At 42.0% G+C, this 27247-nt stretch overlaps 1 protein-coding gene across 2 annotated transcripts in view; it reads right to left on the bottom strand.

Moving 5' to 3' along the window:
• Positions 1 to 27247, bottom strand: part of braf (B-Raf proto-oncogene, serine/threonine kinase) — a 35073-nt gene that overhangs the window by 6765 nt on the left and 1061 nt on the right. The window contains exons 2-12 of one of the 2 annotated variants that reach the window (XM_070853454.1): positions 16857 to 16958; positions 16232 to 16516; positions 11470 to 11573; positions 8756 to 8858; positions 8502 to 8650; positions 7613 to 7732; positions 7320 to 7479; positions 6606 to 6645; positions 3710 to 3829; positions 751 to 887; positions 554 to 671 (exon numbers count right to left, since the gene is read on the bottom strand). In XM_070853454.1, coding sequence (XP_070709555.1) covers positions 554 to 671; positions 751 to 887; positions 3710 to 3829; positions 6606 to 6645; positions 7320 to 7479; positions 7613 to 7732; positions 8502 to 8650; positions 8756 to 8858; positions 11470 to 11573; positions 16232 to 16516; positions 16857 to 16958 — 1438 coding nt within the window. The remainder of the gene's footprint in view (positions 1 to 553; positions 672 to 750; positions 888 to 3709; positions 3830 to 6605; positions 6646 to 7319; positions 7480 to 7612; positions 7733 to 8501; positions 8651 to 8755; positions 8859 to 11469; positions 11574 to 16231; positions 16517 to 16856; positions 16959 to 27247) is intronic. The other variant, XM_070853455.1, reaches the window with a different exon arrangement.

The following is a 27247-nucleotide window of genomic DNA, read 5'->3' as shown; positions in this document are numbered from 1 at the left end:
TTCAGTGCACAGGAGGAGGATGAATAAAAACATTAATGACTTTTCTGTTTTGTTCGATCAGACGTTTTACTGCCGTGTTACAGGCACCGTTTGCAAACCACTAAGGTATAGAAATAAACATTTACAAAATCTTTCTGTGTAAATATCTCATTTCACAACGTATATATCTGCGGCTTATAGTCTGGTGCGGCTAATATATGTAAAAATATTTTTTTCTTTTAGAATTTAGTGGGTGCGACTATGCGCTCTATAGTCCGGTAAATACGGTATGTGTCAGTGACTCTCGCAGTACTCCCCGACTTCCTGTCTGTGGCTCTCTGTGGTTCCTACTGAAGACATGAATCTAAAAACACTTCACATATATTTTACATTTTTAAAACAGCTGGCCACTGTGGTTTTTAACAGATATCATTTAAACAGGAGGAAAGAGTGCAGGTCACTCAAAGTGTGGCTCAACACATTCACTGCCTTGTTATACTTACTTATACTACGGTAGGACTATAATCATACTTGCTGCTGGTGGTCTGAAAACAGACCATAGCTTTGGTCTTACCATGCCACTTTCCCTTGAAGACGGTTCCAAAGGATCCAGAGCCTATCCTCTGACCCAACGTGATCTGACCCTCGGGGATTTCCCAGTCGTCACTGGAGTCCCTTCTCCCCAGGGTTTTCTGTTCCACAGGACACTCAGTCAGCAGGAGCACACAGACGACCTTCAGAGAAATACTAAAACCTGTGGCGATCTCTCACCATCTTATTGCGGTCCTCAGACGAGGATGAGGACTTGCGCTCCCTTGGTTGACATGGCGACTTCTGTGGAACCTTAACGTTGGCCAGAGATCCAGGTAAAGAGGCAGGAGGTGTGGCCGACAGCCCTGTGGTGGAGCCTGGAGGTGGAGTTGGGGGGGGGTGGAATCAGGGATGAACAGAAGGGAAACAATAAAAGAAGAGAGGTGAGGTGGATAGGAAACACCAGTAAATAAAGAGTAAGTGAGAGAAAACAGCAAGAGTAAAGAAAGAGGACAATTGGGCGAGGACAGGGATTAAGGCATCTGTATCAGTTGCGTGTGTGTTTAGTCACATGCAGAGGAGTGGTGGGGGGTGCTTGGTTGGATGGCAGTTAATGGTTTAATAATCTGGATTAAACAGAGTACATCACTGTTATTAGCTGCATATGTCAGGATCACAAAGGAGCCTAACTGTTGCCGCTTCAATCAAATTCTCCAACAAGGGTTTTAAACTATTTGAAATAAGACCGAAAAAAAAAAAACCACTGTGGTAACGATTAGATTTGTTTCCAGATAATCTGAAGATTCTTTTTTCTGATGTTTCCCTGTTTTGTTTGCTTTGTTTCGCGGGCAGCGATCGGCACAAGCTGCGCTGCTCTTCATTGAAACCCCACTCTTTATTTTCCAAAGCCTGTGTAAGCGTATTTCTGCTACATGTTTCAGCAATAAAGCGCGTCGGTTACTGCCGATGCATTCGACACTGTGCCGCCGTTGCTAGGCGCACCACACCGCAGCCCGTTCAGAATTAGCAGCTGTGGCTCCTTCAGACTTCATGACGGTTTTACTTCAGTTGGATTTCTTTCAGTTTTATTGCTGAAACACATGAAGCCTGTTGTAGAGGTCACGGCCGTGCCTCCAGTTTTTCCTTTTTTGTTCTCGTGTAGTGCGTCTACTGTACATCCCTGTGTCTGAGAATGTGTGTGTGCTCCTCCTGTCTACATGTGAAACCTCTATACTCAGAAAACTGGGGAATAAGAGATACTAGATAGACCAGCGACCCTACAGATCTTACAGAAGTTTGTCTCAGTCTATTGTTAAAATTAGATGCCGTATGCTATGAAGGTGTTGTGTTTTAGTTTTGAAATTTAACTGGCACTGGCACCTATGGTATATTGATGGCTTCTGTGGTTTTATTGGAAATCTGTGGTTCACAGAGGACCATTTGTCATTTAAAGACGTTTAAAGAATGCTATTTAACTACTTTTAAATGCTATCTGCATTTAGATATGCTTCTTTCATGTTGATTCTACATCAATTCCATGATTTTACATTTAAACACCCATAATTTCGATTTTTAGAGTTAAGAGAAAAAAAAGTGATTAATCACAGGAAATCATGTTAATTAATTAGCCCTGGAAATAACTTTTTTTAGTATCTTATGTACTTCTTTAATAGCAAGTTATTAGCTTGTTAGAGTCAGTTAAAACGTCTCTAAACAGGATCTTCGTCCGCTTGGTTTCATTGTGCTTCGGGTTTGCTCAATGAACAATTCACAGAATCACAAGCAGTAACATGCATGCACGGCCGTCCAGGCACCAGAACAAAGCACAGAGAAGCTCAGATTACAACACACATACACACACACTGAATGTGACTTAATTCTCTGCTCAGGTTGCAATTACTCCACTGTACTTTTAAACAGAAAATGGCTGTGTAATGCTGTATTATTGTTCCGAATGTTGTATCAGCAAACCTTTAAGCTTTGTCTTAAAGTCTTTTAAATTAGCAGTATTTTATGGATAAGCAAATTGCTTCATAGTGACTACATGCAAATGCAAGTTTGTCCGATTCACTAGTACCTACTGGACGGCACAGGAAACACAAACAGTGCCATGGAATAGCAGGATGGCAAAACAAAACACATATGATCATATTTTTCTGTAGCGATGTCGCATTGAATGGTATAAAATATGTTAAATGACATTATTTTGTGCCTAATATTTTATGTTATTATTCTAGTAATGCTTATAGCTACATAACATATTTAACTTTGGATGGCAATGCTGTTTACCATTACCACTGCTGGCATTCTCTGTTGGCCTCATGTCATTTTACCGTCCTGCTAAAGCAACATAAGGCACTTTTCAGGCAGGTATTTGAAAATCTATTTGAAATTGCTGGTAAGACTGTTAACTGACAGCCTGGTTGTTGCTGGCCAACAGAGTCGGGATCTCCAAAGTTGTTTTCAGCTCATCACCTTAAAAGCTCTGAATCAGGACTTGTGGGAAGATAGCATTAGCATTGGCTCAAAGGGCTACAGTGCAGAGCTGTTAACATCATCATTAGATATTCAATACTGTCAAAAGTGACTTTGGTTACATTAGCTTGGTTTTAGTAAGCATGAAACATCCAAAACCAAAAAAACGACCACATTGTCAACAGTTTTCATTGGAAATATTTCCTCAGAAGACAGTAAATCCACTTCAGGTAAGCAAATAAACTTCTTTTTTGGTGAACTTACCCTTTAAATACTTGAAGTCATGCTACTTTTCTTTTAAATTGCGCTCCCATCTAAACAAATGCAGTAGATTGAATCTGAATGCATTTTGAAAGTGACTTCAGTTTGAAGAGCCACCTCTGGCATTACTCAAAATTTGACAGGTGCGCTATTATGTCATAGATGTTAACAATTACTGATTCATTATTCACTCCGGTTAACATTACTTGATCAAAGGAGCCTTTCAGCAATCAAACCACCATCCACAGAAACAGTAGTATCTGATTAGAGCAGCAGTGAGATCCCTCTGTAACCTGTGAGCTGTCGGGTGTGTGGTAGAGAGAACATGTGAGGGTAAAGGGGGAGGGGGGGGAAAGTGAAAGAAGGGGACACACAGTGGATGTGATAAAGGACTGGGGTTGGTGTGTTGGGGAGTGGGGTGGGAGGTGGTGAAGGACACAGTAACACACAGAGGCCTAACTACCTCGAAAAACAGGCTCGGGCTCAAAATCAAACACTATGTCATTGGGGTAGGAGTATAGGAGGGGGCTTGAGGTCCGTGTTCGGTGCTTCCTCAAGCAGCGGGCGGGGTGGGTCAGGGGGGCTGCAGGGCAAAGAGAAACAAACAGACCATCACTGCTACTCACCCTGCCCCTCTCACCTCTAACCAACTACTGTCCATAGCTATCGCTGCCCTTCTTCTGGAGCGGTCGCCTACCACACTTAACTGTTAGCACGTTAGCACGTTAGCTTAGCTCTGTTTGTCAGGGCATCTGCAGGTTTCACGCCGCTACATTTTGAGATGTATGCAAAACATTTTGTCAAATGTGCTTAATATGCTTTCTTTGCGGAAATGAAACGTTTGTTCAGTACGGAGCTGGAGTTAGTGATGTGGTTAGCCTAGCTCAGGATCAAGAGTGGGAGCAGGAGAAAGTTAGTCTGGCTTTATTCCAAAGTTCAAAAATACAGACTAACAACTGAGAAAATTCACATGAATGCCCTCGTATCAACACAACAGCTTGTTTTTTTTATGACAGAATATATAGAAACAAGTAACAAGTCAGGTTGAGCAGTATTTTAGTGGCTTTGGGGAATGTGTAGCTATCAATGTGTTGTTCAGATACTCAAAGCAATAAAAGTACAACACATTTCCCTTGTAGCATCCATGATGTTTCCAAGTTACAACTTAAAAGCTCATGAACACAAAGAAGCTGGAAGAATGCTTCCTAACTCACGAAATGAGGGAGTTCATCCATGCAGCGCTACATTTCTAACCTCGAAAACCCACCGGGGACGTCTGCGTCGCATTCCGGCTTCGGTCCGGTTTAGTGCTGTCCTCAGCGTGGCTGTAACACCCACCGGGAGCGTTTCAGAGGCGTGTCAGACGGGAAACGTTTTGCCTGGCTGATTGGTTGACTTGCTCAGACGTTGTTGATTTAGTAGTTTCGTATTTTTAAAGTGTTTCTTGTGTGTATTTACTGCTCTGTTGCGCTGTTGCCTACAGATGGCAGCTAAAGCTAAAATTGATTTTTTCCACATCCAAGACGAACCCTCTGACCGGTTAATATAAAATAAATCAAAGAAATAAATCAATCAAGATGGCGCTGCACGAGTGGCAGCTCGGTCCCCCCTCGACCCAGTGGAGGCGGTGGGGAAACTATCATCCATGAGACAGAACGACTCCCACCCCATGAAGGACACACTGACAGCACTGGAGAGCTCCTTCAGAGACAGACTCCTCCACCCTCAGTGTGTGAAGGAGCGATATCTCAGGTCCTTCCTTCCAGCAGCTGTCTGACTCTACAACCAGCACTGCTCCAGTAGACCACACTGTACCAAAACTGACCATAACAGCACTATAATGTACACCAGCTGTACAATATATTTATTTAGAGCAACGTCATGGGACTGATGAAATATCTCACCTCGTCTCATCTTATCTTAATGTCTGGCCTGGTGCCACTGATTACAAAATAATATTGATGTGGTGCTGGAATATTCAAAGTCTGCACGGAACGTGGCGCAGAGACCCCCCGGTGGGTTTTAGCCTTGAAGCTCAATAAGTGAAAATGTAAAAACTATTTTGTAAGTGCCAATGTCAACTCAATCAATAGCTATGGTTAATTGAGAATACATTGAATGTTCAATGAAGCTAGCCAGCAGCTAAACTAGCACTGTTTAGCAAAACCTGCATGTATTGTAGCCATTCAGACTACTAGGTTTGCTTTGTGTAGAAGAAATACCCAGAACTCCTCAAAATAAACGCAGCGGTGAGGAGTACAAAACTTGCATTCTGTAGGGCATTTGACAAAATGACTTCTGACTGAGGGCAAGAAATCTTTTGACTAATGGGGGTGTATATTTTCATATACAGACTAAAAATGTACCGTTTCACAGTACAGTACAGAAACCCTTCTCCTGGACTGTGCTTTAACATTAGCATGACCACTACCCCCCTTTCCATCAATGTAAACCTAGCTCCGTGTCTGGGCTGGTGCTGATGCTGGTTATCTACAGAACGTCTCAGCTTTCCCAGCAAAGCTAGCGCGAAGTTCAAGCACAACGACGGTGGACTAAATTGTCTCTTTGCAGGTGTTGTTCGCGCCTTTGCTAGCGTACATTGGCATCCAAACACTGCTTGTCCGGTGCATTTGTGCTTCTCATCTCGACTGTTACGGATGGAGATTACACTCAAGAAGGTGGTTGGTTAAAAATGACGGCCGAGAAATTTTAATTGGTTTCGCTTGGTCTTGTTTTGGTCACACTAATCCTGCCCCAAGTCCAAATGTTGGTGCCAATCTGGCATATATTTGATGAAATGAATGTCCAAATATCCATAGAGGTGTAATTATACTGCAGGGTGGCAGAAAACGCTGTGAGGGCACTTGAGGATGGGGCTATGGACAGAGTTTTTTTGTGTAGCTCCACCCTGATTTCCAGCTTGCAGTGAAGCGTACTTACAAAAAGAAAGCATATACATGTCACTTATATACATAAAACTTATATTCCTCCCAAGTCTCCTATGGATGAGCTTGGACTTGCAGAGCAACTCAAAGTAAGACTGAAAAAAGAAAACAAGGTCTGCTTAAGTGTGGAAGTTCTGTTCCTCCAGAAACCCTGATGAACAGATCTGAATAAACATGCATATGCCTCAGCTGCTGCTCTCAGTGATCGCTACGGTGCAGAACTAAACAGAGCTGACTCAACTTCTCGGGTCTGAACTCTACAGACACGCACACACACACACACACACACACGCGCACACACACACACACACTCACACACACACACACACACACACGAGACCAAGAGCAGACAGACGTGGGATGATGGGGAAAAAAGCCCCAGAATGAGCCAAAGTCTCCTGCTTTCGTCCTTACCTCCATCTGACCTCGGTAACCCCTGATCTCGAATCAGGTCCTGAAAGGAAGTAAGAAGGTAAATGAACAATAGGAACACTTCTCACGAGCACGGCTTATACGACACTGCGTACTGTATTACTGTGGCAGCACTCTCACGGAAAAACGTCGCAGCTAGAGATGCATTATTGTTTTCCAAGCCAGCACAAGTGACGTCAGCGGAACACAATGAAGAATGTAAATGGGCATTAAAAGACGTGGATTCGCTCTAGATGCGTTCACACGAGTTTAAAACATTTCTAAGACTCCAATTCATGAACATCCAGACACAAAAGGAAAAACAGTTCTGGGTGAAAGTACCAGAAAAAAGTGGAAAGTGGTTAGTCTGAGCTGTGGAATACAACACATCTATCTCGTGTATCACAATTGTAAACTACGTTGTAGTATTTATGTTCACATTTGTTGCTGTGGTAACATTATTGTAAGGCAGCTGCATTTCACAAAGATGGCAAACTGCACCTATACAGAGTACTCTGAGTGAACTTGAAGGCTGAAAGTGGTTTAAGATTCCTAAGCACACATTGGTTCTTACAGGTCGCACTTTAAAAGAAAGGGTAGAGTCGGGCTGGGTGACGTATCAGATTCATTTGATCAGACAAAAATCTGAGCTCGGGGCTTGTGTGTGATGCAAAGGTTAGTAAAAAGTTAGTCCAGCAAAAGAGAGAGCAAACTCACATCGATGTTGACAGGCTCAATGGTGTTGATATGGACATTAGGGGCAGAGGACGAACGGTCCCTCTGGCCAAACTGGTTGCGGTGATCCTCCTCGTTGGGCCGGAAACTAGGCGGGATGGGTATGGACTTGGACGGAGACACAGTGGCATGGCATATCGACCTAGATAAAAAAAAAAAAAAAAACTTTTTAGGACCCATTTCTGTGCACATGTGTGGTCTTTGTTTCACTTAACTAACAACACTGAGAGGAGAAATGACTCCTCCACCCAGGAGTGTGTACGTGGGGGACTCACCCAGTGGAGTCAGATGGAGGGAGCGACAGACAGACCTCGGACATGGGGGTGGTTGCCTCTGAGGAGACCTCCTCCTGGGTGAACGGGTGATGCTCGAAGAACTTGGACACTAGCAACAAACTGCACAACGCACATCGTCACAGTTACTTATTGTCTCCTATAAAATCAAGGGCAGAATCACTCTTCAAGCAATCGCCATATATATTTTTGACTTTGTACTCCCCTGATTCAGCATTGCTCTCCTATAACAAAATGGAAACAGACATCTCTTTTGCTCTAACATTATTAAGTACATGTTGATTGCACCGTGTAATGGCTATGTTATTATGACATCATCTGTGTTCCCTATAAGCCTTTTGTCACTGTGCAAGTCGATCTCCCCGCATAAGGGTCATTGTAATTGTGCGTTAACCATCGCACAACCTTTAAATTGTGATTCTTACGGTTTTTTTCTTGCTTTGGACAGTAGCCAGACTGCTAGCCTTAGCAGATAGCATTCTTATAAATCCAATAATCCAATAATTATCAATCCAACCAAATGTTTTACTCTGCCTTTATCAGAGCACTGAGATTGGGTTTTTTTTTTCTTGTAGCGGCCTTTCTAAAAACGAGCAGTGGTGAAAGTTGCTACGTTCTTTTATGATCAAGAAATTGATCATCTCACGGATGGTTTAATATTTGAAGAAGCGCAATAATACCACTTGGACAAGCTGGGGGAGTGGGAAGTTGAGTTAATGGCCTATTTCAATCACTGCTCCAAAGTAACCAAATAACCAAACCAACCAAATCCAAAGGGGATTGTAGGACCACGACAATACTATGTAATACAGTACACAGCAGGCACGACCTCCAAGTTGTTACAGCATGGGCCCTCTCCTGTGTGACTTACTCTAGCTGGTCATAGTTGACACACATGAGGGGAACCTCGGTGCTGCAGCGCTGGTGGAACTTGTACCCACAGGTCTGACAGCGGAAACCCTGGAATAGCAGCTTTCTGCAGAAGTCACAGAAAGCCAGTGTGAAGAAGGTCTTCCTTACCTGTCAATCAAACACACAATCAGAACCGAGTAAGGCTGAGCAACACAACTAGTGTATAATGCAACATTAGAGTCATGGTATGGGATTCGGTCTGATCACACGTACAAAGTTGTGTGTGGTGAGCGGCACATTCTCCAATACTTCTACATGTAATTCTTCTCCCGTTAGCCAGGAGATGTCTGTGTCCCAGCCAATGGGCTTCTTCTCTCTGAAAGAGGAGGTGGAGAGTTAGAGGAACAGTCTGCACATCAAATAGCAGTTGGTTTAATCACCATATCGACACTTGTAACTTATACTCCATTATAACCATGACTGCAGTACACAGTATATTTCAAGCCAGTCTACATCTACAACACATGGTTCCTACTCCAAGTCAAATGTAAAATACCCTGATTCTTCCATAACTAAATTGTTGGATTGTCTGAGTCTTCAGCCTTTCTGTCATCTCCTTGTGACATCTGACCCTTGGCATTCTAATTTTGTAACAGAGGTTCCTGAAATTTACACTTTCCTGGCATGTTTGCTGCCTTTGCCTCAATGTTTCACTGATCCAACAGCTAGAAGATAGCTAACATCAGAGCAGAAGCTGAGGAGGAGAAATGGGCACTAAAATTCTCAACATCTCAAGAACTCAAAATTATTCAACCCCCATTGCAAATTAGGTGTATTGACAAAATGTTCAAACTTTCAGCTGTGTTCAATGAACAACTCAACGACTTTGATTGTCCTGTGGGAAGGTCCAATGACACCCTATCTTAAGTTTCTTCACAGACAGCATGATGTTTTCTCCTCAGATTTCCTGATACTGATTGAATCCATGTTATCCTCCAAACGCTGCAGGTTTCCAGAGTCAGAAGAAGCAAAGCAGCCACAGAGCATCACAGAGCCACCGTCATGCTTCACTGTAGGCAGGATGGTCTTTTGAGCATATGCCTCATTCTTCCTTCTCAGGACATACCGCTGATCCATAGACCTGAAAAGTTCCACTTTTGTTTCGTTGCTCCACAGAACAGAATCCCACAAAACGTCTGTGGCTTATTTATATGAATTCGAGCATATTGGAGCCGACGTTTCTTGTGCTTTTGGGTCAGTAGTGGTGAACGTCTTGGAGTTCAGGTATGGAGGCCTTCAGCTTTAGTATGCACCTTACTGTAGGAACTGAAGCCTCAGTGCCTGCTGCAACCAAGTCTTGCTGCAGGTGTTTTGGAGTCACTCAAAGGTTTTTGGCCTCCTGCCGTTGATGGCTTCCTCTTTCTGGCACATCCAGGTAGTGCAGCCAGTGTTCCTTTAGCTTTGAACTTGCAAACTATGCTTTCAACAGTAGTCTCTAAGAACATTCAGTGCCTTTGCTGTCTTTTTTGTGTCCTGTATAAAACCCTCCGTTTTTCTCAAGACTTGGACAACTGCATCACCCAAGTCGCTCTTCGTGGCATCAACAGCGTCTGGAGTGATTCAGTTCTGTTGTTTGGAAAATATATATGCATGCACAAGTTGTAAATTTACATATATAGTTTGTTTTGTGTTGTTGAATATATAGTTTCATGTCCTGTATGTCCCAACTATTGTCCAAGCTAAAGGTTAACAGTAGCTGGGCCAGAATTCTCCACCTGCACGTGGTGTTGCTTATGTGCTAATTATGTGCTTGTGTGCTGTTCGGTATGGGACTACGGGGTGTTACATGTTCAGAGTTTGCAGAAATGCTCATGTTTAGACAGTAGAGGGCAGTATGGGCCAGCCAATTGTGCATTTGTTTATGCCATGTTGATTTGAAAAAGCATGTACAAACCCCTTGCCAGTCCGGGTATTTGATGTGTTCTATCTCAAGCACACCTGATGCAGCTAATGAGGCCCTTGATTAGCTGCGTCAGGTGTGATTGAGACAACACCTGATTTACAATAAGTGCTCTTATGAGGGATTCTATTCAAGGGGTTGAATAATTTTGAGACTGCAGTCGTCATTAAAAGTGACATTTTGTGTTGAATTTGGAGAAATCTGTTATATTAGTTGTGTTGAGCTATATAAATTGTTCTCGTTTGAGTTGTTCATTGAACACAGCTGAAAGTTTGTACGTTTTGCCAATACACCAATACATACATGCACATACATACATTTGTATTGACAATATATTGATTCCATGATTTTATGTTTAAATTTCTATTACAAGTTGCTGTCATGTAATGTAATGTAACCGCAATTAAATACAGTAAATTGTGCGACCAGTTAATCTTATTCATCAACTTGGGCTTTGATGTCTAGCCCACAGACACTCTGACAAGCGGACTGGAGGAGCTGGGGACTGAACCTTCGATCTACCTCTGAACCACAGCCACAGTTTGAATGTAAAGTTAAGGATTACGTGTTTTTTTTTCATATGTAAGAGTGCAGAGTTTAACCTGCTCCGCCATTCCCCCAGAATGTGGGTTCACTTCCTCCACGTACCTGAATGATCGCGTGAGCAAAGACGACTACTGTGGCAAAGACTGCTGTATATGTTCACTGACATAATCCACCAAATGATGTAGGGTTAATTAGACAGCACACAAGTGCAATGATTCAACTGGTACACAGTCAGAAACAGGCGGAAAAAAAACGTTTGGTCAAATTAAAAGAGTAGCTTAACTTAAAATTCTATATTACTACAAAAAAAACCCACCAGTTTATTACACAAGTTCAAACATGCTTTACAAAATGAGGAATACTCGACACCTCCATGTGGAACACACCTGATGTAGAACAGGTAATGTACTGATCGACATGTATATCGTTTGTGAGCGCCCTCTACACCGCGTTGGAGGTATGAGGTTAACAACAGACTTACCCATCCTGTATCCTGTAGACTGCACAGCACTCCGGAATGAGGCCTCGCATCATCAGAGCTTTCTTCAGCGAATCTCTCACAGTCATCCCACAGCGGGCTGGCACCTGAACACAGCACAGCACAACGCTCAGTGAACTAACATCGTAGAGCACAGGTGAGCCGACACCAGCGAGGGAAATGAGCCGACATAACCACACCAAGTTTGGGTGTTGAAACCAAGTTCGGATGTTGATAATGTTCCACTTAGCCATTAGTGGCAGTGAGCACAGTTCCAGGTGTGCTGGTTCATGGCTTTTATCTGCAGCTTGTCACTGTGAAACTCATCAAAGTGAAAGTGGGTCACCTATATTCACTCATTTCCCTGGGCCTCACACTAATCATCAACCTGCACAGAGCCCAATACACTGTAAAAAACCTTCCTGTAAATAGATAATGAAACTAATGTCAGAAAAAGACTCCAGCCTCTGTGCTCAGTGTCCCACTGACGCTACACTTTACACATGTTGTAGGAGAACTTCTGCATTTTCTAAACCACGGGCCTATATTTGACATATTTTGGTGTCCAAATATCGAATGGGTACATAAATAATGCTTGAGGGGAACATGGGGACAGAGAACACGGAACTTTGTGCGACTTAGGTGTTTTGGAGGGGTAGTTCAGATCCTTTCAAATGTTACGCTGCTGCCATTGTAGCCCGTTTCGCTGAGGTGATCTACTCTGGACCAATTCCAAAACTTTTTGTACCTATTAGTCATTTCAAATTGAAAATATGTAAAAATAGGGGACAGGTTTAAAAATACTGGACTTCTCCTTTAACGCTTCCTTTTCTTAAGGCTGAAACACAAAGAAAAACCCATTTGTAGTGATTTTGTTTAGATTCTTACTATGCAAGTACCAGCACACCTAGGCTACGGTCAATATGAAATCACTGTATAGCAGTCAGCACTGACCAATATGTTCACTCCCCAAGTTGCAAATATTTTGCAACAGCCTTAAAGGGAAATTCTGGTATATCTCAACCTGGCTTATTTCTCATAAATGTGGCCAGTGTGACAGTATGGGCTCTCACCACCACTTCCACACCAAGTGCTCAAGCTGTAAAGACTTAAAATGACACCTTGAGGTAAACGGCCAGCCAGTGACTTTACTTAAAAGGTTACTAAACTATGTCACAGCTTTTGTCAATCACAATGATTTGTCTTTTTAATTTCAGAGACGGAGAGATTCCATGTCATATTCTGACAGTCTGTAGACGTGGCAGGTCCTGAATTTCTGACAGAATTTTAATGCATTCCTGTCGGCTCTCTGCGCCATAATCTGCCTTCTGCAGCCTTTTCAAGAACCAAAGAGAGTCAAGGACCAAAAAGAAACCACTGATACAAGAATAGGATAATCTGCTGGCTTTCAGATGTCTTCTTCAGAGCTACACTGCTCGAGAACAAGGGTAGTAGGACATTCGCCATAAGGGCTTCACAACTGTGAAAGAACTGCCTCAGTGTCCTCTTTCAAGTGTCCTTTTTCTCTGTCTCTTTTTTACAAAATGGCTTTTTTAAGTTTTTGTTTTTGTTTTATGATTATATTCATTCGTTATTAAGATTTTTACTCATTATGTTTTATGTTTCTATTTCTTGACCACACTGCACTTACTGTAATTTGTAATTGCACTGTGTAGTTTCTGCTTTTATGTCTGTGAAGCAGTTTGTAAATTTGTTTTTGAAAAGCGCAATCTATTATTATCATTATATATTGGCCAACATTAGCTTATCTCAGTTATCGCACATATGGTCGCCACTAAAAAAAAAAATATATATTGATGGCAATGACAAAATGAATATCAGCTGATAAATTGTTATATTATTGATTTTTAGACTTTGAATTTGTTGTTACGCCACAACTAGGCATTCTGAACATAAGTACAGTATTACATGTTTTCAAGTTGTCCATGTGCTTATTTAGTGTAAACACAGTTTACAGTTTACACACAAGACACCAGCAACAACCAGCCGGTAAAACCAAGCTGAACGACTTATTGCTCTGTTCACCTTATTTTGAAGTACAGAAGTTCATAGTTGGTCAGACTGGTTTGGTCCGGTTTTTGTGGAACACTTCCCTTTGATTGCCTCCCTTGCCTGACCTAACTATCTTAACCCTTTATCGGGTAAGGGACCATATTTGGTAACTTAAGTGGGAGTTCTTGTAATGACCACCAGTGATGGTCTAGGGTTGAAATTTTGAATTTCTAAGTATTTCAATGAGTGCCCTATAAAGGGTTAACCAGCTCATTTGCTCATGAGTTACCAGTTGCTATCATCATGGCCTGAGCCATTTCCTACTGGCATATTGTTATCACTCCTGATCCGGCGGCATAAGCCGTTTTCCACCTGTATGAGGTGTTTTTCTACAAGAATAGATATGATTTGCATATATCAGGTGTAATCAGTACATACAGACATTGAGATTTTAGACTATCCAAAGATCAGTCACAGTGAGGAAATACCCCAGCATCTATGCCGCATCATATCTATGTCGCTAGACAACGCACAACCTGACTGTATAATGCTGCATTATAGCCTGCTGCACCAATCACAAGCAGAACCACCACCTAATGCACTTTATTATTATTATTATTATTATTACTACATAACTGTGCAATAATCCACATCATGTTTCCATCCCATCTCACCCTGTTGTTTCTTTGTAATTATTGTATTCAGTGTACATTTTGTGTCTTCGTGTACGTAAGGTTTTCTTCTGTATATATTATGTTTATTTCATTTTCTATTTCTTTAACTGTGTGCTTTGTCTGTCCCCTTAAGCTGCTGTAACAGCAAATTTTCCCCACTGAGGGATTAATAAACGATACAGTATCTTATCTTAACATTATGACATGATAATAGCTACCATTCAAAGTATTTATGTTGAATAATAAGCAATATGCCATGTGTATGTTTGGTTAAAGTTTTGCGACGTGGAGTTTCATATGATGTAACCTGCGATCATTTAAAAAAAAAAATGACTAGTGTTAATTATATGCAAACAATCTAAAGCGGGCAGCTTTGGCTCAGTGGTAGGGTGGATGGTCCATCAATTGAAAGTTCGCTGATCGATCCTCAGCTCCTATGAGTCAACTTTAATGTGTGTGAAAGAACAGTCTCCTCCAACTTCAGATTCCTCCTGTATGAATGATGTGTGAATGGCTGAATGAGGGTGTGATAGAGAAGCGCTTTGAGTAGTCAAAATGACCAGAAAGGTGCTTTACAAATACAGACCATTTAATTGCGTGTTAATTTACGGGAGTTAAACTGACCCATGGGATAGAGAGTGCGATGTGGGATGAGCAGCTGCACAGCACTTCAACACAAACAAACCCTGCAGCCAGTGGCAGCGGAACAGGACTTGAGGCAAAATGTAGGCAAGAGATTGTGAAACGTGTGGGCGGGGGGGGCAGGGTCTCTACGGAAACCCCGTTAACATCATGGGTGAGAAGCTCCAATTTTAAACTGGGTTACAAACATTCACCCATTCTAGGTGGCACATTTTAATATAGTCAGTTAACAGTTAATGATTGGTCAGTGAAGGCCACATATCAGTCTGAAGAAAAAAAAATTCTGAACCAGCATCCCTAGTTGCCACTTTCAAGTGACACATCCCATTAGGAAATAGTATGTTTGCTACTTGCCTACTTTCTGCCCCCAAAAAACAAAACGAAAATTTCCTGTGTCCTTATTAACAGAGAAGAAAGAAGAAATTGTAATTTCCAGATGCTGTTCCAGAAGTAAGAAAAGCTAAAAAAAAAAAAGTGAATTTTATGGACATGCACGAAAGCGGGTCAAGATGACCCCTCACAGCTCAAAAGACGAGGCCAGTTGATCAATTTAACTGATGTCACTGCACTCTGAGGCACATATTTCTCATATTTCTGCATTTATTAGCCTTAATGAGCAAAAGTTTACTTTTATCTATCAAATAAATGTAGCCGGTTTCTTCATCATCATTTTTGACAATCAAAGTCCATAACCTTTAGAATCACATCCACTACCATCTACGCCATACATGTCAAACTCAAGGCCCGCGGGCCACATCCGGCCCGTGATACAATTATATACGGCCCGCGAGATAATTTCATGTGACTATTAAGAATGGCCCGTCAGTAAACAGCACTCCCACCTCTCATACTACAAATCCCACAATGCACAGCTGCCGCGCTAGTCAGGACCTGTGTAGCAACCCGTCCTCCAGCAGGTATACTGACACACCGATCAGCGGATCAATGCAACGGTCAGCGCTGTTATAGTGACACTTAAGCTAGCCCCCCCAAAATAAATGGCTAAATGAAAAGTGGACTTTGAAAACAGAGACTTTCAAAGCAGGTGGGGGACAGAATTTTACCTGTTTGTCTGTCAGAGGTGAACCTGTGTGTCTTGTTTGTGGAGCTGATGTGGCCGTAATTAAAGAATATAAATATAAGACGACACTACAGCAGGAGAAGTACAAAAAAAGAAAAAAAAAATTTTAAATTCTATTTATTTTATTGAGGAAAAGTTGTTGAAGTTTGACTGTTTAAATTCATATTTCTGGATAAAATATATATTATATTATATACTATAATAAAAGAGTCACTTTTAGTCTTCACTAAATATTGAGCTCATCTGGCCCGCAACTTAGACTGTGTTTTAAATTCTGGCCCCTTCTTTGATTGAGTTTGACACCCCCGATCTACGCCTACTATATATACATCCTCAGAGAGCTCATCAGACATACCACTGTTCGCTGTTTGTTGGGCAGGAAGACCCTGACAATGGGCTTCTGAGGGGAGCGAGGGTTGGCTCGGCCAGCGTCCGTGGGGGTCTGCAGGACGGCCAAGGTGTTGGGGGCTGAGGGAAAGCCCTGAGCACCCCCTCCAACCCCGCAGCTTCCCATCTTCACCTCCAGAAGGGCTGGCATGGGTGAGGGAGTGCAGAAGTCTGTACCATTGCCCATGGCCTCCAGCAGCTGCTGCTCCCGCTGCTGCAGGGCATCCAGTTTACTGGTGTACTCTTCATAGGCCTGAAAGAGACAACGCACCAGAAAAGCACTGACACGACAACATCAACACTTCAAATGTAATTAACATGATTCGTTAATGGATAGTTAAGGTCATTTCAAACCTCAGCCATTTTTTTTTTTTTTTTACATATTTTGGGTTCAAAATGACTAAAAAGCGTTTTGGCATTGGTCCAGTAGATTGCCGCAGCAAGCAGCTGCAGCATAACCCTTTGGGGCAATTCAAATAATCAAAGCATCAAAAGGTTTTTGTACTTACAAGTTATTTCAAACCCATAGTATGTAAAATGGGACCCATGTTTGAAAATACCTGCGTCATCCTTTAAAGTAAAACTTATCTTACCTCTAGATATATGGAAGGAGGATTGTGTTCTCCTCCGAACTTGTCCAGAAGAGCCTCTAGGTGTTCTTGTGTCAACTTTATCATCTGTTTGATATTCCAGATCTGTGGGGAAACACACCAAACAATGTTAGCAAATATATATTTATGAGTCGGAAGCCCACAGATTTATTCTTCTGCTGACTTGGCCTCCCTAGGAGAGCACAACACGGCTCTGCTGAAGGGCCAAAAGGTTCTTATAATGCTAGTGTCAGACTCGCAAATGGTCACTGTGTCACATCAGGCCGTCAGAAATCCTTGCCATGATGTGGTCAGCAGACATGGCAGACTACATGTTGGACCCGAATCACTCAAAGCATGCAGTCTTTCTCAACTTTCGGATGTACGGAGGTGACGAGGAGGAAGGTGCCGAGGAGAGGGGAGACTGTCAGCAGACCATGGTGTCACAGAGGGTGTCATATTGTTATATGGGCAAATCTCACTTATCTATTTTAGTGGCATTTTTTCCTGCAAGGAAGACCAAGACATTTAAGAAATTGAGGGGAAAATTCAGTGATAACAGTTAATACAGAAATTTACAATCTACAAATGACATTTGCATCAATGTACATGAAGGTATGTCGTCATATTTTGTGTCTTTATTTAGATTGTTTCTCTTATTCATCATTTGACCATTTATGAAGTAGTTACATTAGAATAAACGGATGGATAAAAACTAACAGAGGTGGATGAATAAAGTAAAGCAATCAGCTGGTTAACAAACATGACTGTTTTCCCCTCTGCTGTAGAACCGTCGTCATTTCTTTATGCAGATTTATTATACGCTCCTTCTCTGTTCCTCCCAACAGACCAATGTTTACAGATGTGAATGGAAGAGCGCTTTGTGTCCTTTTGGTCAAAACTAAAGAACACACTGTGGAAGTTGTCAAACTTGGCGAAAGACTGCAAAAAAAAGAATCTTTTTGTTGATATATGCGACCATTTTTTTTTTTTTTTATTACTGTGCAAGTTAAAATTTCATGTGGTCACATTCATGCGAGCACATGATGATTCGCCAGCACTTGGCACCATACACACACAGTGTGTGATGCGTGTGTATGTAGCGGCATAGAAATTTACAAAATAACTAACTGTGCTGTAAGAAGCTGATTACTTTAAAATGCAAAATGAGGAGAGAGGAGGAGGAAGAGGTTGGTTCAGAGAGGGTTTACATGTTTTGGTAGTCAAAAACACTTTTTCCTCATACTGGAAATGAGTGCTGCCGTCCTTGCAGCCCCCCCCCCCCTCCCTCCCGAAAAGCCCACTTTGCTCTGATTGGTCACCTCCCATAAACCTGAGTAGATACCACCTAGTGTTTCTATATCAGCCCCACTGGTTTTTCTGAAGAAGTTAGCCTTTTGCTGCAGTTAAACCATGAATATCACCACAAGAACCGCCTCGAAAACCAAAACTTAACCACCATACATTTGAGGAGTGTGATCTGAAATCGGGGAAAAATTAAACACATCAGCAATCGAGGTGGACTTTCCACAAAGTATAATTATCTTTAATAATTATTATTCCCAGAAATGGTGCAAACCCCAACATTTATTGGTGCCCAAGAGTACTGAGCACAACACTTGTAGTAACTTCTTTGTTGTTGAAAATCTGCTCTGTTACCAAGGCATCAGGAGCTACTGTGAGTACTGTACCATATAACTTTACATGTCAGACATTTCCATATTTCACCTTCAAAATGTTCGTTAAAGCTTTAAATAATCTGTTTGATACTCTTTCAGTATACAGCATCATTTGCATTGTGTCACTTCCCTGATAAAGTCTGACTGTGAAATGGAAATCTCTTGTTTTTCTTTCAGTTATTACTTAATACCAGTAGTACAGAATTACAAGTGAAACTCTTTCACATCTTCACAGTCAGGTTGTTAGATGAGCCAGGTGTTGTGACCCTCCTAAATCCAAGTTTTTCTTATCACTTGTTAAAAAAAAAAAATGTAATAACATAAAACCTTTGTGAAAGAATGTTATATATTTTAAAATCACTTGAATGTTAGAGCGACATTTAAAAATTGCCAAAACTCTGCTTAAAGATAAAGCATTTTATTCATAACAGAAATGTAATTGTACATTGTATAACTAAAGCTCAGAGTGGCTATGCAAACTGTCCAGACCATGTATACCGAAGTATACTGATGCTGCTGGCTGCTGTGTTGTCTTCAGGGCATCACTTGAGCTCCATCAGGCCACACTGATGATCTGGAAAACATGATGGATTCAATGTTACTTGTTGACAAACACAAGTACAGTACGACCACCAAAGTAGTAGTGGTGCTAGTAGTACTAAGCTCGATACAGAATTAGATATGAGGTATTATATGGGTACAGTGAAAACACTATGGACAAGATAGGTTTTTTTTTTTTTTTAACAGAATAGATGTACACTATGGAATAAAATATACAACACTGTGCAAAAGAGTGATGAAATGCTGTAAAGTAAGAATGCTTTCAAAAATATAAAATGTAATTGATTTACAAAATGCAAAGTGAGCGAACAGAAGAAAAATGTAAATCAAATCAATAATTGGTGAGACCACCCTTTGCCTTCAAAACAGCATCAATTCTTCTAGGTACACTTGCACAAAGTCGGGGATTTTGTGGGATCATAGTCAGGCGTATGATTAACTAAATATACTGTTTTTTTATACTGAAACAGAACCTCATCAGCAAGGTCTCTCCTAGGCAAAGATTTCAAAGCAGCCTGAGGTTTCGAGATGTTCTGTTCAAGCTCTTTTGAAGAAGCGCAAAGAAACGGGCAAAGTCGAGGACTGTAGACGCAGTGGTCGGCCAAGGAAACATAGCGCAGCAGATTAAAGATGCTTACTTCGCTTCAAAATCACAAGATGTCCAGCAGTGTCATCAGCTCAAAACCAGCAGGAACCAGTGGAACCCAGGTACATCCATCTACTGTCCAGAGAATTATGGCTGGAAGTGGTCTTCATGGAAGAATTGCGGCCAAAAAAAAAAAAAACATACCTCCGAGGTGGAAACTATGCTCAACTATGCACAAAAACACAGGAACTGTGGTACAGAAGAATGGCAGCAGGTGCTCTGGACTGAAATATTGGGCTGTAGCAGAAGGCAGTTTGTTTGCCAAAGGGCTGGAGAGCAGCACAATAATAAAAGTGTCTGCAGGCAACAGTGAAGCATGTTGGAGGTTCCTTTCAAATTTGGGGCTGCCTTTCTGCAAATGGAGTTGGGGATTTGGTCAGGATTAATGGTGTCCTCAATGCTGAGAAACACAGGCAGATACTTATACTTAGCCATCAAGCATCAGGAAGGCATCTGATTGACCCCAAATGTATTCTGCAGCAGGACAGCGCCCCCAAACAAGCAATGTCCAATGTCATTAGGAAATATCTTCAGCGTAAAGGGGAACAAGGAGTCCTTGAAGTGATGGTGCGGCCCCCACAGAGCCTCTCAACATCATCGAGTCAGTCTGGGATCACATGAAAAGACAGAAGGATTTGAGGCAGCAGACATCAAGAGAGGATCTGTGGTTAGTTCTCCAAGATGCTTGCAACAACCTTCCTGCTGAGTTCCTTCAAAAGCTGTGTGCAAGTGTCCCCAGAAGAATTTCTGCCATTTTGAAGGCAAAAGGTGGTCACGCCAAATACTGTTTTGATTTAGATTTTTCTTCTGTTCGTTCACTTTGAGTTTTGTAAATTGACAATAATAAACATTCAGGTTTTATAGTTTTGAAAGCATTCTTACTTTACAGCATTTCTTCACGTTCCTGTTAAAAACAGCACAAACACTTGGTGTTCTTTATCTCAACTCAAGACTACGACCACATCATGTTACACTGGAACTGTATTTATTGACTCAGTAATACTAGTATTATTGGCACCAATTTTATCTAATGGATCGCAGTGGTTATACTTAGCCTCATCTCCATTGCCCTGCAGGACACCAACATCACAGCTATATCACAGTCAGTTAGCTGCCGGCTTGCCAAGCAAATTAATTCAAGTAGTTTGACTATTTCTTTAGCAGACGTAGCTACATCATTACCTTCCTGGCAGGTCTGTCAAGTACAAGCACAAACACACCAAGTTCAACAGGCTAACATACAAAGTAAACAGCCTACCAGCCTAAAACCAAAAATAGCTTCCAAGTTAGAAGTCACGTCATAGACAGCCAGCTTCTGGAACTGCAGTAACACGGTCACCAATACTAGTATTACCTCAGAGCCTAGAGAGCCTCAGCTTAACTTTACGCACACAGCCCAGGTACCACTGCTGCTTCAAGGGCTGAGCATGTCAGCAGCTGGCCACTAATCAAAGCTAATTCCTCCAGTTTGATCATTTCTTTTTCATACATAGCTAATTTGTAACCTTCACTGCATCTCTGTCAAGTACATTTATGTAACGTTTCATCAGCAACAGGCGAAGAACAAGCCCAGAATGGCCAACAAAGCTGACTTGGAAAACGACTAACTCGGACACACATGGTACCACAAAAAGCAACATGAACAGATAAAGGCATCGACTACTCGTTATTTAGTTGGGTTCAGATGAGCCATAACAGTTACAGTGTCTCTCAAACTGTCCCTCAGTATAACAGCATTACCAGTCCAACACTGCACCGGACTGTAGTGATCACAGTAGACGATAGCCATGTCAGCCACGCAACGTGCTATCGCCAAGTTCAACATGACCCCCAACATAAACAGTAAAACAACATAAAAACACAGCAAAACTTACAGCTTCCAAATCTGAAGTCAGTCACAGCAGGCATCCATCCATCCTGTAGCTTGTGCCATTCACGGTCCTCAATAGAAAGCAGTTGTAAAACACGCAGTTTCCCGGTGGTTATGAGGACATTTCCATCCCATTTCCTTCCAAAATAAAGTGAATCTTCTGGTCTTCATTTCCTCAGATGGTAGGTAGATGGTTTTTTCCCCAGGTGTTTTTGTTTGTATGAAAGTTTCAAAAGAGAAAACGAATCAAATGTGATGAGGTACGGTATGGTTATTTAAAACCATTTCGTAACTGAATTTACGGAACAATTATTTTATTGTGTTACACCTTTATCGTCATATAGAGTTGCACTCAAATTTGTTCAACCCCCTTTGCAAATTAGGTGTATTGGCAAACTTTACAAACTTTCAGCTGTGGTTAATGAACAACTCAAACGAGAACAATCGTAATAGCTCAACACAACTAATATAACCGGTGGTTTCTCCAAATTCAACATAAAATGCCACTTTTAATGACTACAATCATCTCAAATCTATTCAATCCCCCTGAACAGAATCCCTCATAAGAGCACTCATTTGTAAATCAGGTGTTGTCTAAAGCTCACCTGATGCAACTAATCAAGGGTGTCATTAGTTGCGTCAGGTGTTCTTGAGATAGAACACATCAAATACCCGGACTGACTAAGGATTTAGTCATAGTGTCGTTTGGTTGCAAGTTAGCAAAATGGGCAGGTAAGAACAATTGCCCAAATTTGTCCAGTTAAGAGAGGAGATCATTGCCTGCACAAACAAGGAAAAGGATACAGAAAGACAGCAAAGGCGCTGAATGTTCCTAAAGATACTGTTGGAAGCATAGTTCACAAGTTCAAAGCTAAAGGAGCACTGGCTGCACTACCTGGACGTGGCAGAAAGAGGAAGCTATCAACAGCTGCCACTACATTTCTGAGGCGGCAGGTGACCAAAAACTGCAGTGACTGCAAAAGACCTGCAGCAAGACTTGGTGGCAGCAGGCACTGAGGCTTCAGTTCCTACAGTAAGGTGCATACTAAAGCTGAAGGCCTCCATGCCAGAGCTCTAAGACGTTCACCACTACTGACCCAAAAGCACAAGAAACGTTGGCTCCAATATGCTCAGACTCATATAAATAAGTCACAGACGTTTTGTGGGATTCTGTCCTGTGGAGCGATGAAACAAAAGTGGAACTTTTCAGGTTTATGGAACAGCGGCTTGTCTGGAGGAGGAAGAAGAATGAGGCAGACGCTGAAAAGAACACCCTGCCTACAGTGAAGCATGACGGTGGCTCAGTGATGCTCTGGGGCTGCTTTGCTTCTTCTAGCTCTGGAAACCTGCAGTGTTTAGAGAGCTAAGCGCTAAGATTCCTCGGGAACGCTGTCAGAACCTGGTGTCTGGTTAGACATCACGTTTGCAGCAGGTCATAACAGCTTGACAGCAGATGCTTGTCAAGAGGGGGGTTGAATAATTTTGAGTGCAACTCTGAAATTACATATACTGTGAGAGAACGTTTTGGCCATGTCACACATCCCTAATTAAGCTAATTATCATGTAGTCTGATCCTGAAAATAGTAGCAAGGTGGATGTGTAGTAGAACAAACCAAAGATCACTGATGATCAAGGAGTTTTTGCTCCAATTTTCCAACTTGCAAACAGTGGGCACACATTTCCTCTCATCTGGTTCCAAACCTTGGAATTCCATCTCAATTCAAGTTGTGCTAAGTGACAAGTGTGTTTCCCGGTTTGGACATTCCATGACGATGGAATGGAGACATTAGTCACTGCTGATTGTAGGGTTGGCAATTGTATGGCGATAGACGATGATATGATTAGTGGCGGAGAGGGTAACTGGTGAGTTTGAGCGTGGCAACACTCGGTGCTCCCAAGCTTAGCAAACGAGCATCACCGACATCTCTGGTAGTGGAAGTGCCCCAGAAAAACATAGAGGCAGCCAACAGTAGGAAAAAGCAGTGGTATAATTCAGTGGATTATATAAACGTCTAGCAGAGCAACATGTGCTGGACCCACTGACTGGTCTGCTCGGGCTGAAGAGGTTCATACTGATTTTCACAAGGAATCCATTACGACTGTGCTCTTCCTCGTGTGCCGATGCGATGCGGATCTGGATACATGAGCTACGATACGAGCCAGGGACAAAACCTTTTAATACAAAACAATACGATACAATCTGAAGTAATCTGAATATATTTGTATGGAAAAATCATGTCAGAATAACTTGTCATTGTGTTTATTGTTTAACAGACTTGCTATATGAAAAAAATGCAAAGTTAAGTAATTCAAATAGTTCGCGGCCTGGTGATATAACTAAATAGTTCACTGCATTGTGCAGAGACGATTTAAACCTCCCCGATTTGTTGCGAAGTTTTTAAAGAACCGCATCCACAGATTCCTCGCCGACCTCACAGGTATCACTGTGTCGTCTCTACAGGTGAGCGTTTGTCATGCTACTTCATCGCTGTTCTATACACTACAAATGCCTTCTGAACTTTAGATTTGATGGTGCAATGTTGTTGTTGCCGCCTCTAATATGACGTCACGCTAACATGAAGTCTCGAATTGAGTCTGAATTCATCAGGACAGTTACACATAGGGGAGGGAGGGGTTGAGCTAGCATCGACTGAGGAACATGGAAATTAGGACTGAAAAATATTTCTCTCCGTCACCTGTTGATTTTACAACACAACAGGTGGCAACACCATGAAGCAACAACGGTCAGTCAATAGTTAAGTCATTTAATATAGGATTTTATTACCCACCAAAATGAGAACACACTGGGGAGACACATTTAATCATAAAAATGGACTCGTTCTTTTTGGGATTCTCAGAATTCAGGAGCCCTTGGTTTGCTTAAGCAAATATGGCGAAGTCGCTGCCACGTAAGACTCTCAGATCGTCTAAAATGACCATTACACCTCGTGACAATCTGTATGTGAGCGGAAACCAAGACAACTATAATGGAAATGTAACATGACGAAAGATAATCGAGAAAAATGACATGAAAACAACAGTATAAAGGCAAGAAGGCCAAGAACAATACCAGAGAGTCCTGACTGCTGGACAACACAAACACCCAAAGCAAGATGCTTGAAGAGCAGATTGCTGCATCTGATATGATTCTCATCTAATCCAGAAGCACACAGTTTTAAAGAAAGCACCAAAAAGTAGCCGAGGTTTTAGTTACTTTCTAAATGCATGCTGTTAACCTGACATAATTAACACTCCTTTATGATATATGGATCATTGAATTAATCATTTACATTAATAAGAAGTACCGATTGTGTTCAGAACTTCTCAGAAAGGCACTGGTGTCGTCACAGTTGCTCCTTTTCAGGCAACCGCTCGTATGATAAATGTGGTGGGACTCGTTACCCTGGTGACCAAGAAGATGGAAATGAAAAGGAACTTTGTGTCCATCTATCCGGAGCTGTATATGCATTTCCTCGATATAGCCGAAAATAGATCTGGAACTGGGCTCCACCTAACAGCAGTTTTTGGATGAGGGGCATGAATTTGCCATGTTGCCATCTCATGATGGATCGCGTCACGTTCATCCTGCCTGCTCTACAGCTGTCAGACCGAGCGGTGACAGCAGGGACGTCACTATCATTAAGCTCATCCACAGAAAGTATGAGGGTCAGAAAACCAGCAAACCAGGGATGGAACTCTGTATGAGGAATATTTATCTCCACTTTTACCTGACTGGACTTAAGACGCTATGTACACACAACAGACTCTAATATTAGGCTGGTTATCCACCAGCTGAGCACACATCGGCTGCTAACTTTCACTTTCTTCAGGACCGTGCTGATCACCTAAGGTGAGCCTAAGTCCTATTCCCTTTAAAGTTTAGCATCCTATTTCATTTTGTTTCTTAATATCAAACAGGGTAGAAGATGGGCCCAGGCCCGGCCCCATGATGCATTCATGAACGGTCCAAAGATTCATGTCACCAGCAGAAAAAAAAACACTATAATGTAAGCAACTTTTTTGGTCTATCTTTTTTTTTTAAGTATGTGTGGATACCAGATATGGATTTGATTAGCTGACAAGAGCCCTGAGAACAGTGGGTCTCCTGTTCTGTACAGATTCTGAAGCCTCAAGGCAGAATTTGATATGTGATTTAGGGCTTTATAAATAAAACTGACTTGACAACATAATGAGTTACTTTTACTTGAAATTGTGACACTCTGACAGCTGACACAAAACTGGTTGCCTACTATTAAAAACATTTCCCCTGCTCTCTGTGTTGACTATCAAGAACTTTTATGGTTTGTTTCATGTCTTAAGTCCTTTGAATCAATCACAAAGTACAACCAGTGCATCTTATTTACCGACACGAGTTTTAAATTCTCAATGCAGAAAATTAACCAGCAACTATTTTGACTCTCTCTTTTTTACATCATAATAAAAAAAAAAAAAAGGAAGATCTCAGGGTTTTGGACTGCTGGTCAGACAGCCGAAGACATTATATTGTGTATTCTTCACCATCCACTGACATTTTCTAACTGATGACAAGAAATTAATCTGCAAAAGGAAAAGGACTATAATGATTATCCATCTGCAGCAACTTCCAAGTCAAAGTCAAAGTGAAGTCAATGGCGTCAGTTCACCTGAGGCTACAACATGCGGAGCCACAGGTACAGTCCTTTTAATATTTCATGTCAGAGAGCAAAGTAACAGGCATGTCAGCAAACCGTTTTCATCTAAGGGTCTAGGACAACCTCCAGTAGACATTACCGGATCTCCGCTCACTCCTATTGTACAAATGTGAAGTCAATATATCCCAAACAGCCGCTGCCATCTTACGCTGATGACATAATTCGGAGCCAGAGTGTGTGCAGTAGTGATCCGAGTTGGAGCCGCGATTACTACTGTGCAGACTCTTGGCTCCGAAGACACCCGTCCGAAAACACAATCTTACTGCGTCAAATGACCGATTAAAACTACCAAAAATGACAGCAACGGCTTTTAAGGAGCCGTCGTGTCATCCACCTTTATGCAGACTTTGTCAACCTGGATGACATCACAGCGATGTCGTTACGGTCGCCCCCTGGTCCGTGGATTTTGAAAAATGCGGGTGAAATGTGGGCAGGTCCCCATCGGAGATCTGAACGTGCGCTAACACTTACCAAGCTGCTTCACTAGTGTCTGTAGCAGAGCGTAGCGCAGCGCAGCGCAACTGTGCATGCAGCAAAACGTTTCATGACACGATCCTTAGAGTTTTGGAAGACGCATCCATAGGTGTATCCATAGATACATGAGGGTGAGGACTGCGCTCGTTCGCATGTCATAGACGGCTGGACTGCTGAACTTGGCGGAGGTCTGCATCTTGTGACTTTACAGAAGTGCAAGTTCATCAGCATCTCTACACCATCCCTTTGGAGACTTTAACGCCACACCACGGCCAAACTGATATGTTCATATGAAAACTGTGACCCGCTGAGGTGATGATCATTCCGGGACCTTCACCTGGGAGAGTCACCGGATGAGACTTTTGTCTTATTTTTTTTTTTTTTTAAGTATGAGTGAGAGAACGTGTGTGTGTGTGTGTGTGTGTGTGTGTTTTACTGATGGAGGACATCTGATGGGAGCAGTAACGTCACAT

Source organism: Pempheris klunzingeri, chromosome 22, assembly GCF_042242105.1.
Source record: "Pempheris klunzingeri isolate RE-2024b chromosome 22, fPemKlu1.hap1, whole genome shotgun sequence".
In the NCBI taxonomy this organism is placed as follows: Eukaryota; Metazoa; Chordata; class Actinopteri; order Acropomatiformes; family Pempheridae; genus Pempheris; species Pempheris klunzingeri.
The sequence above is the reverse complement of the archived record's forward strand: the minus strand, read 5'-3'. Positions and strand labels throughout refer to the sequence as shown.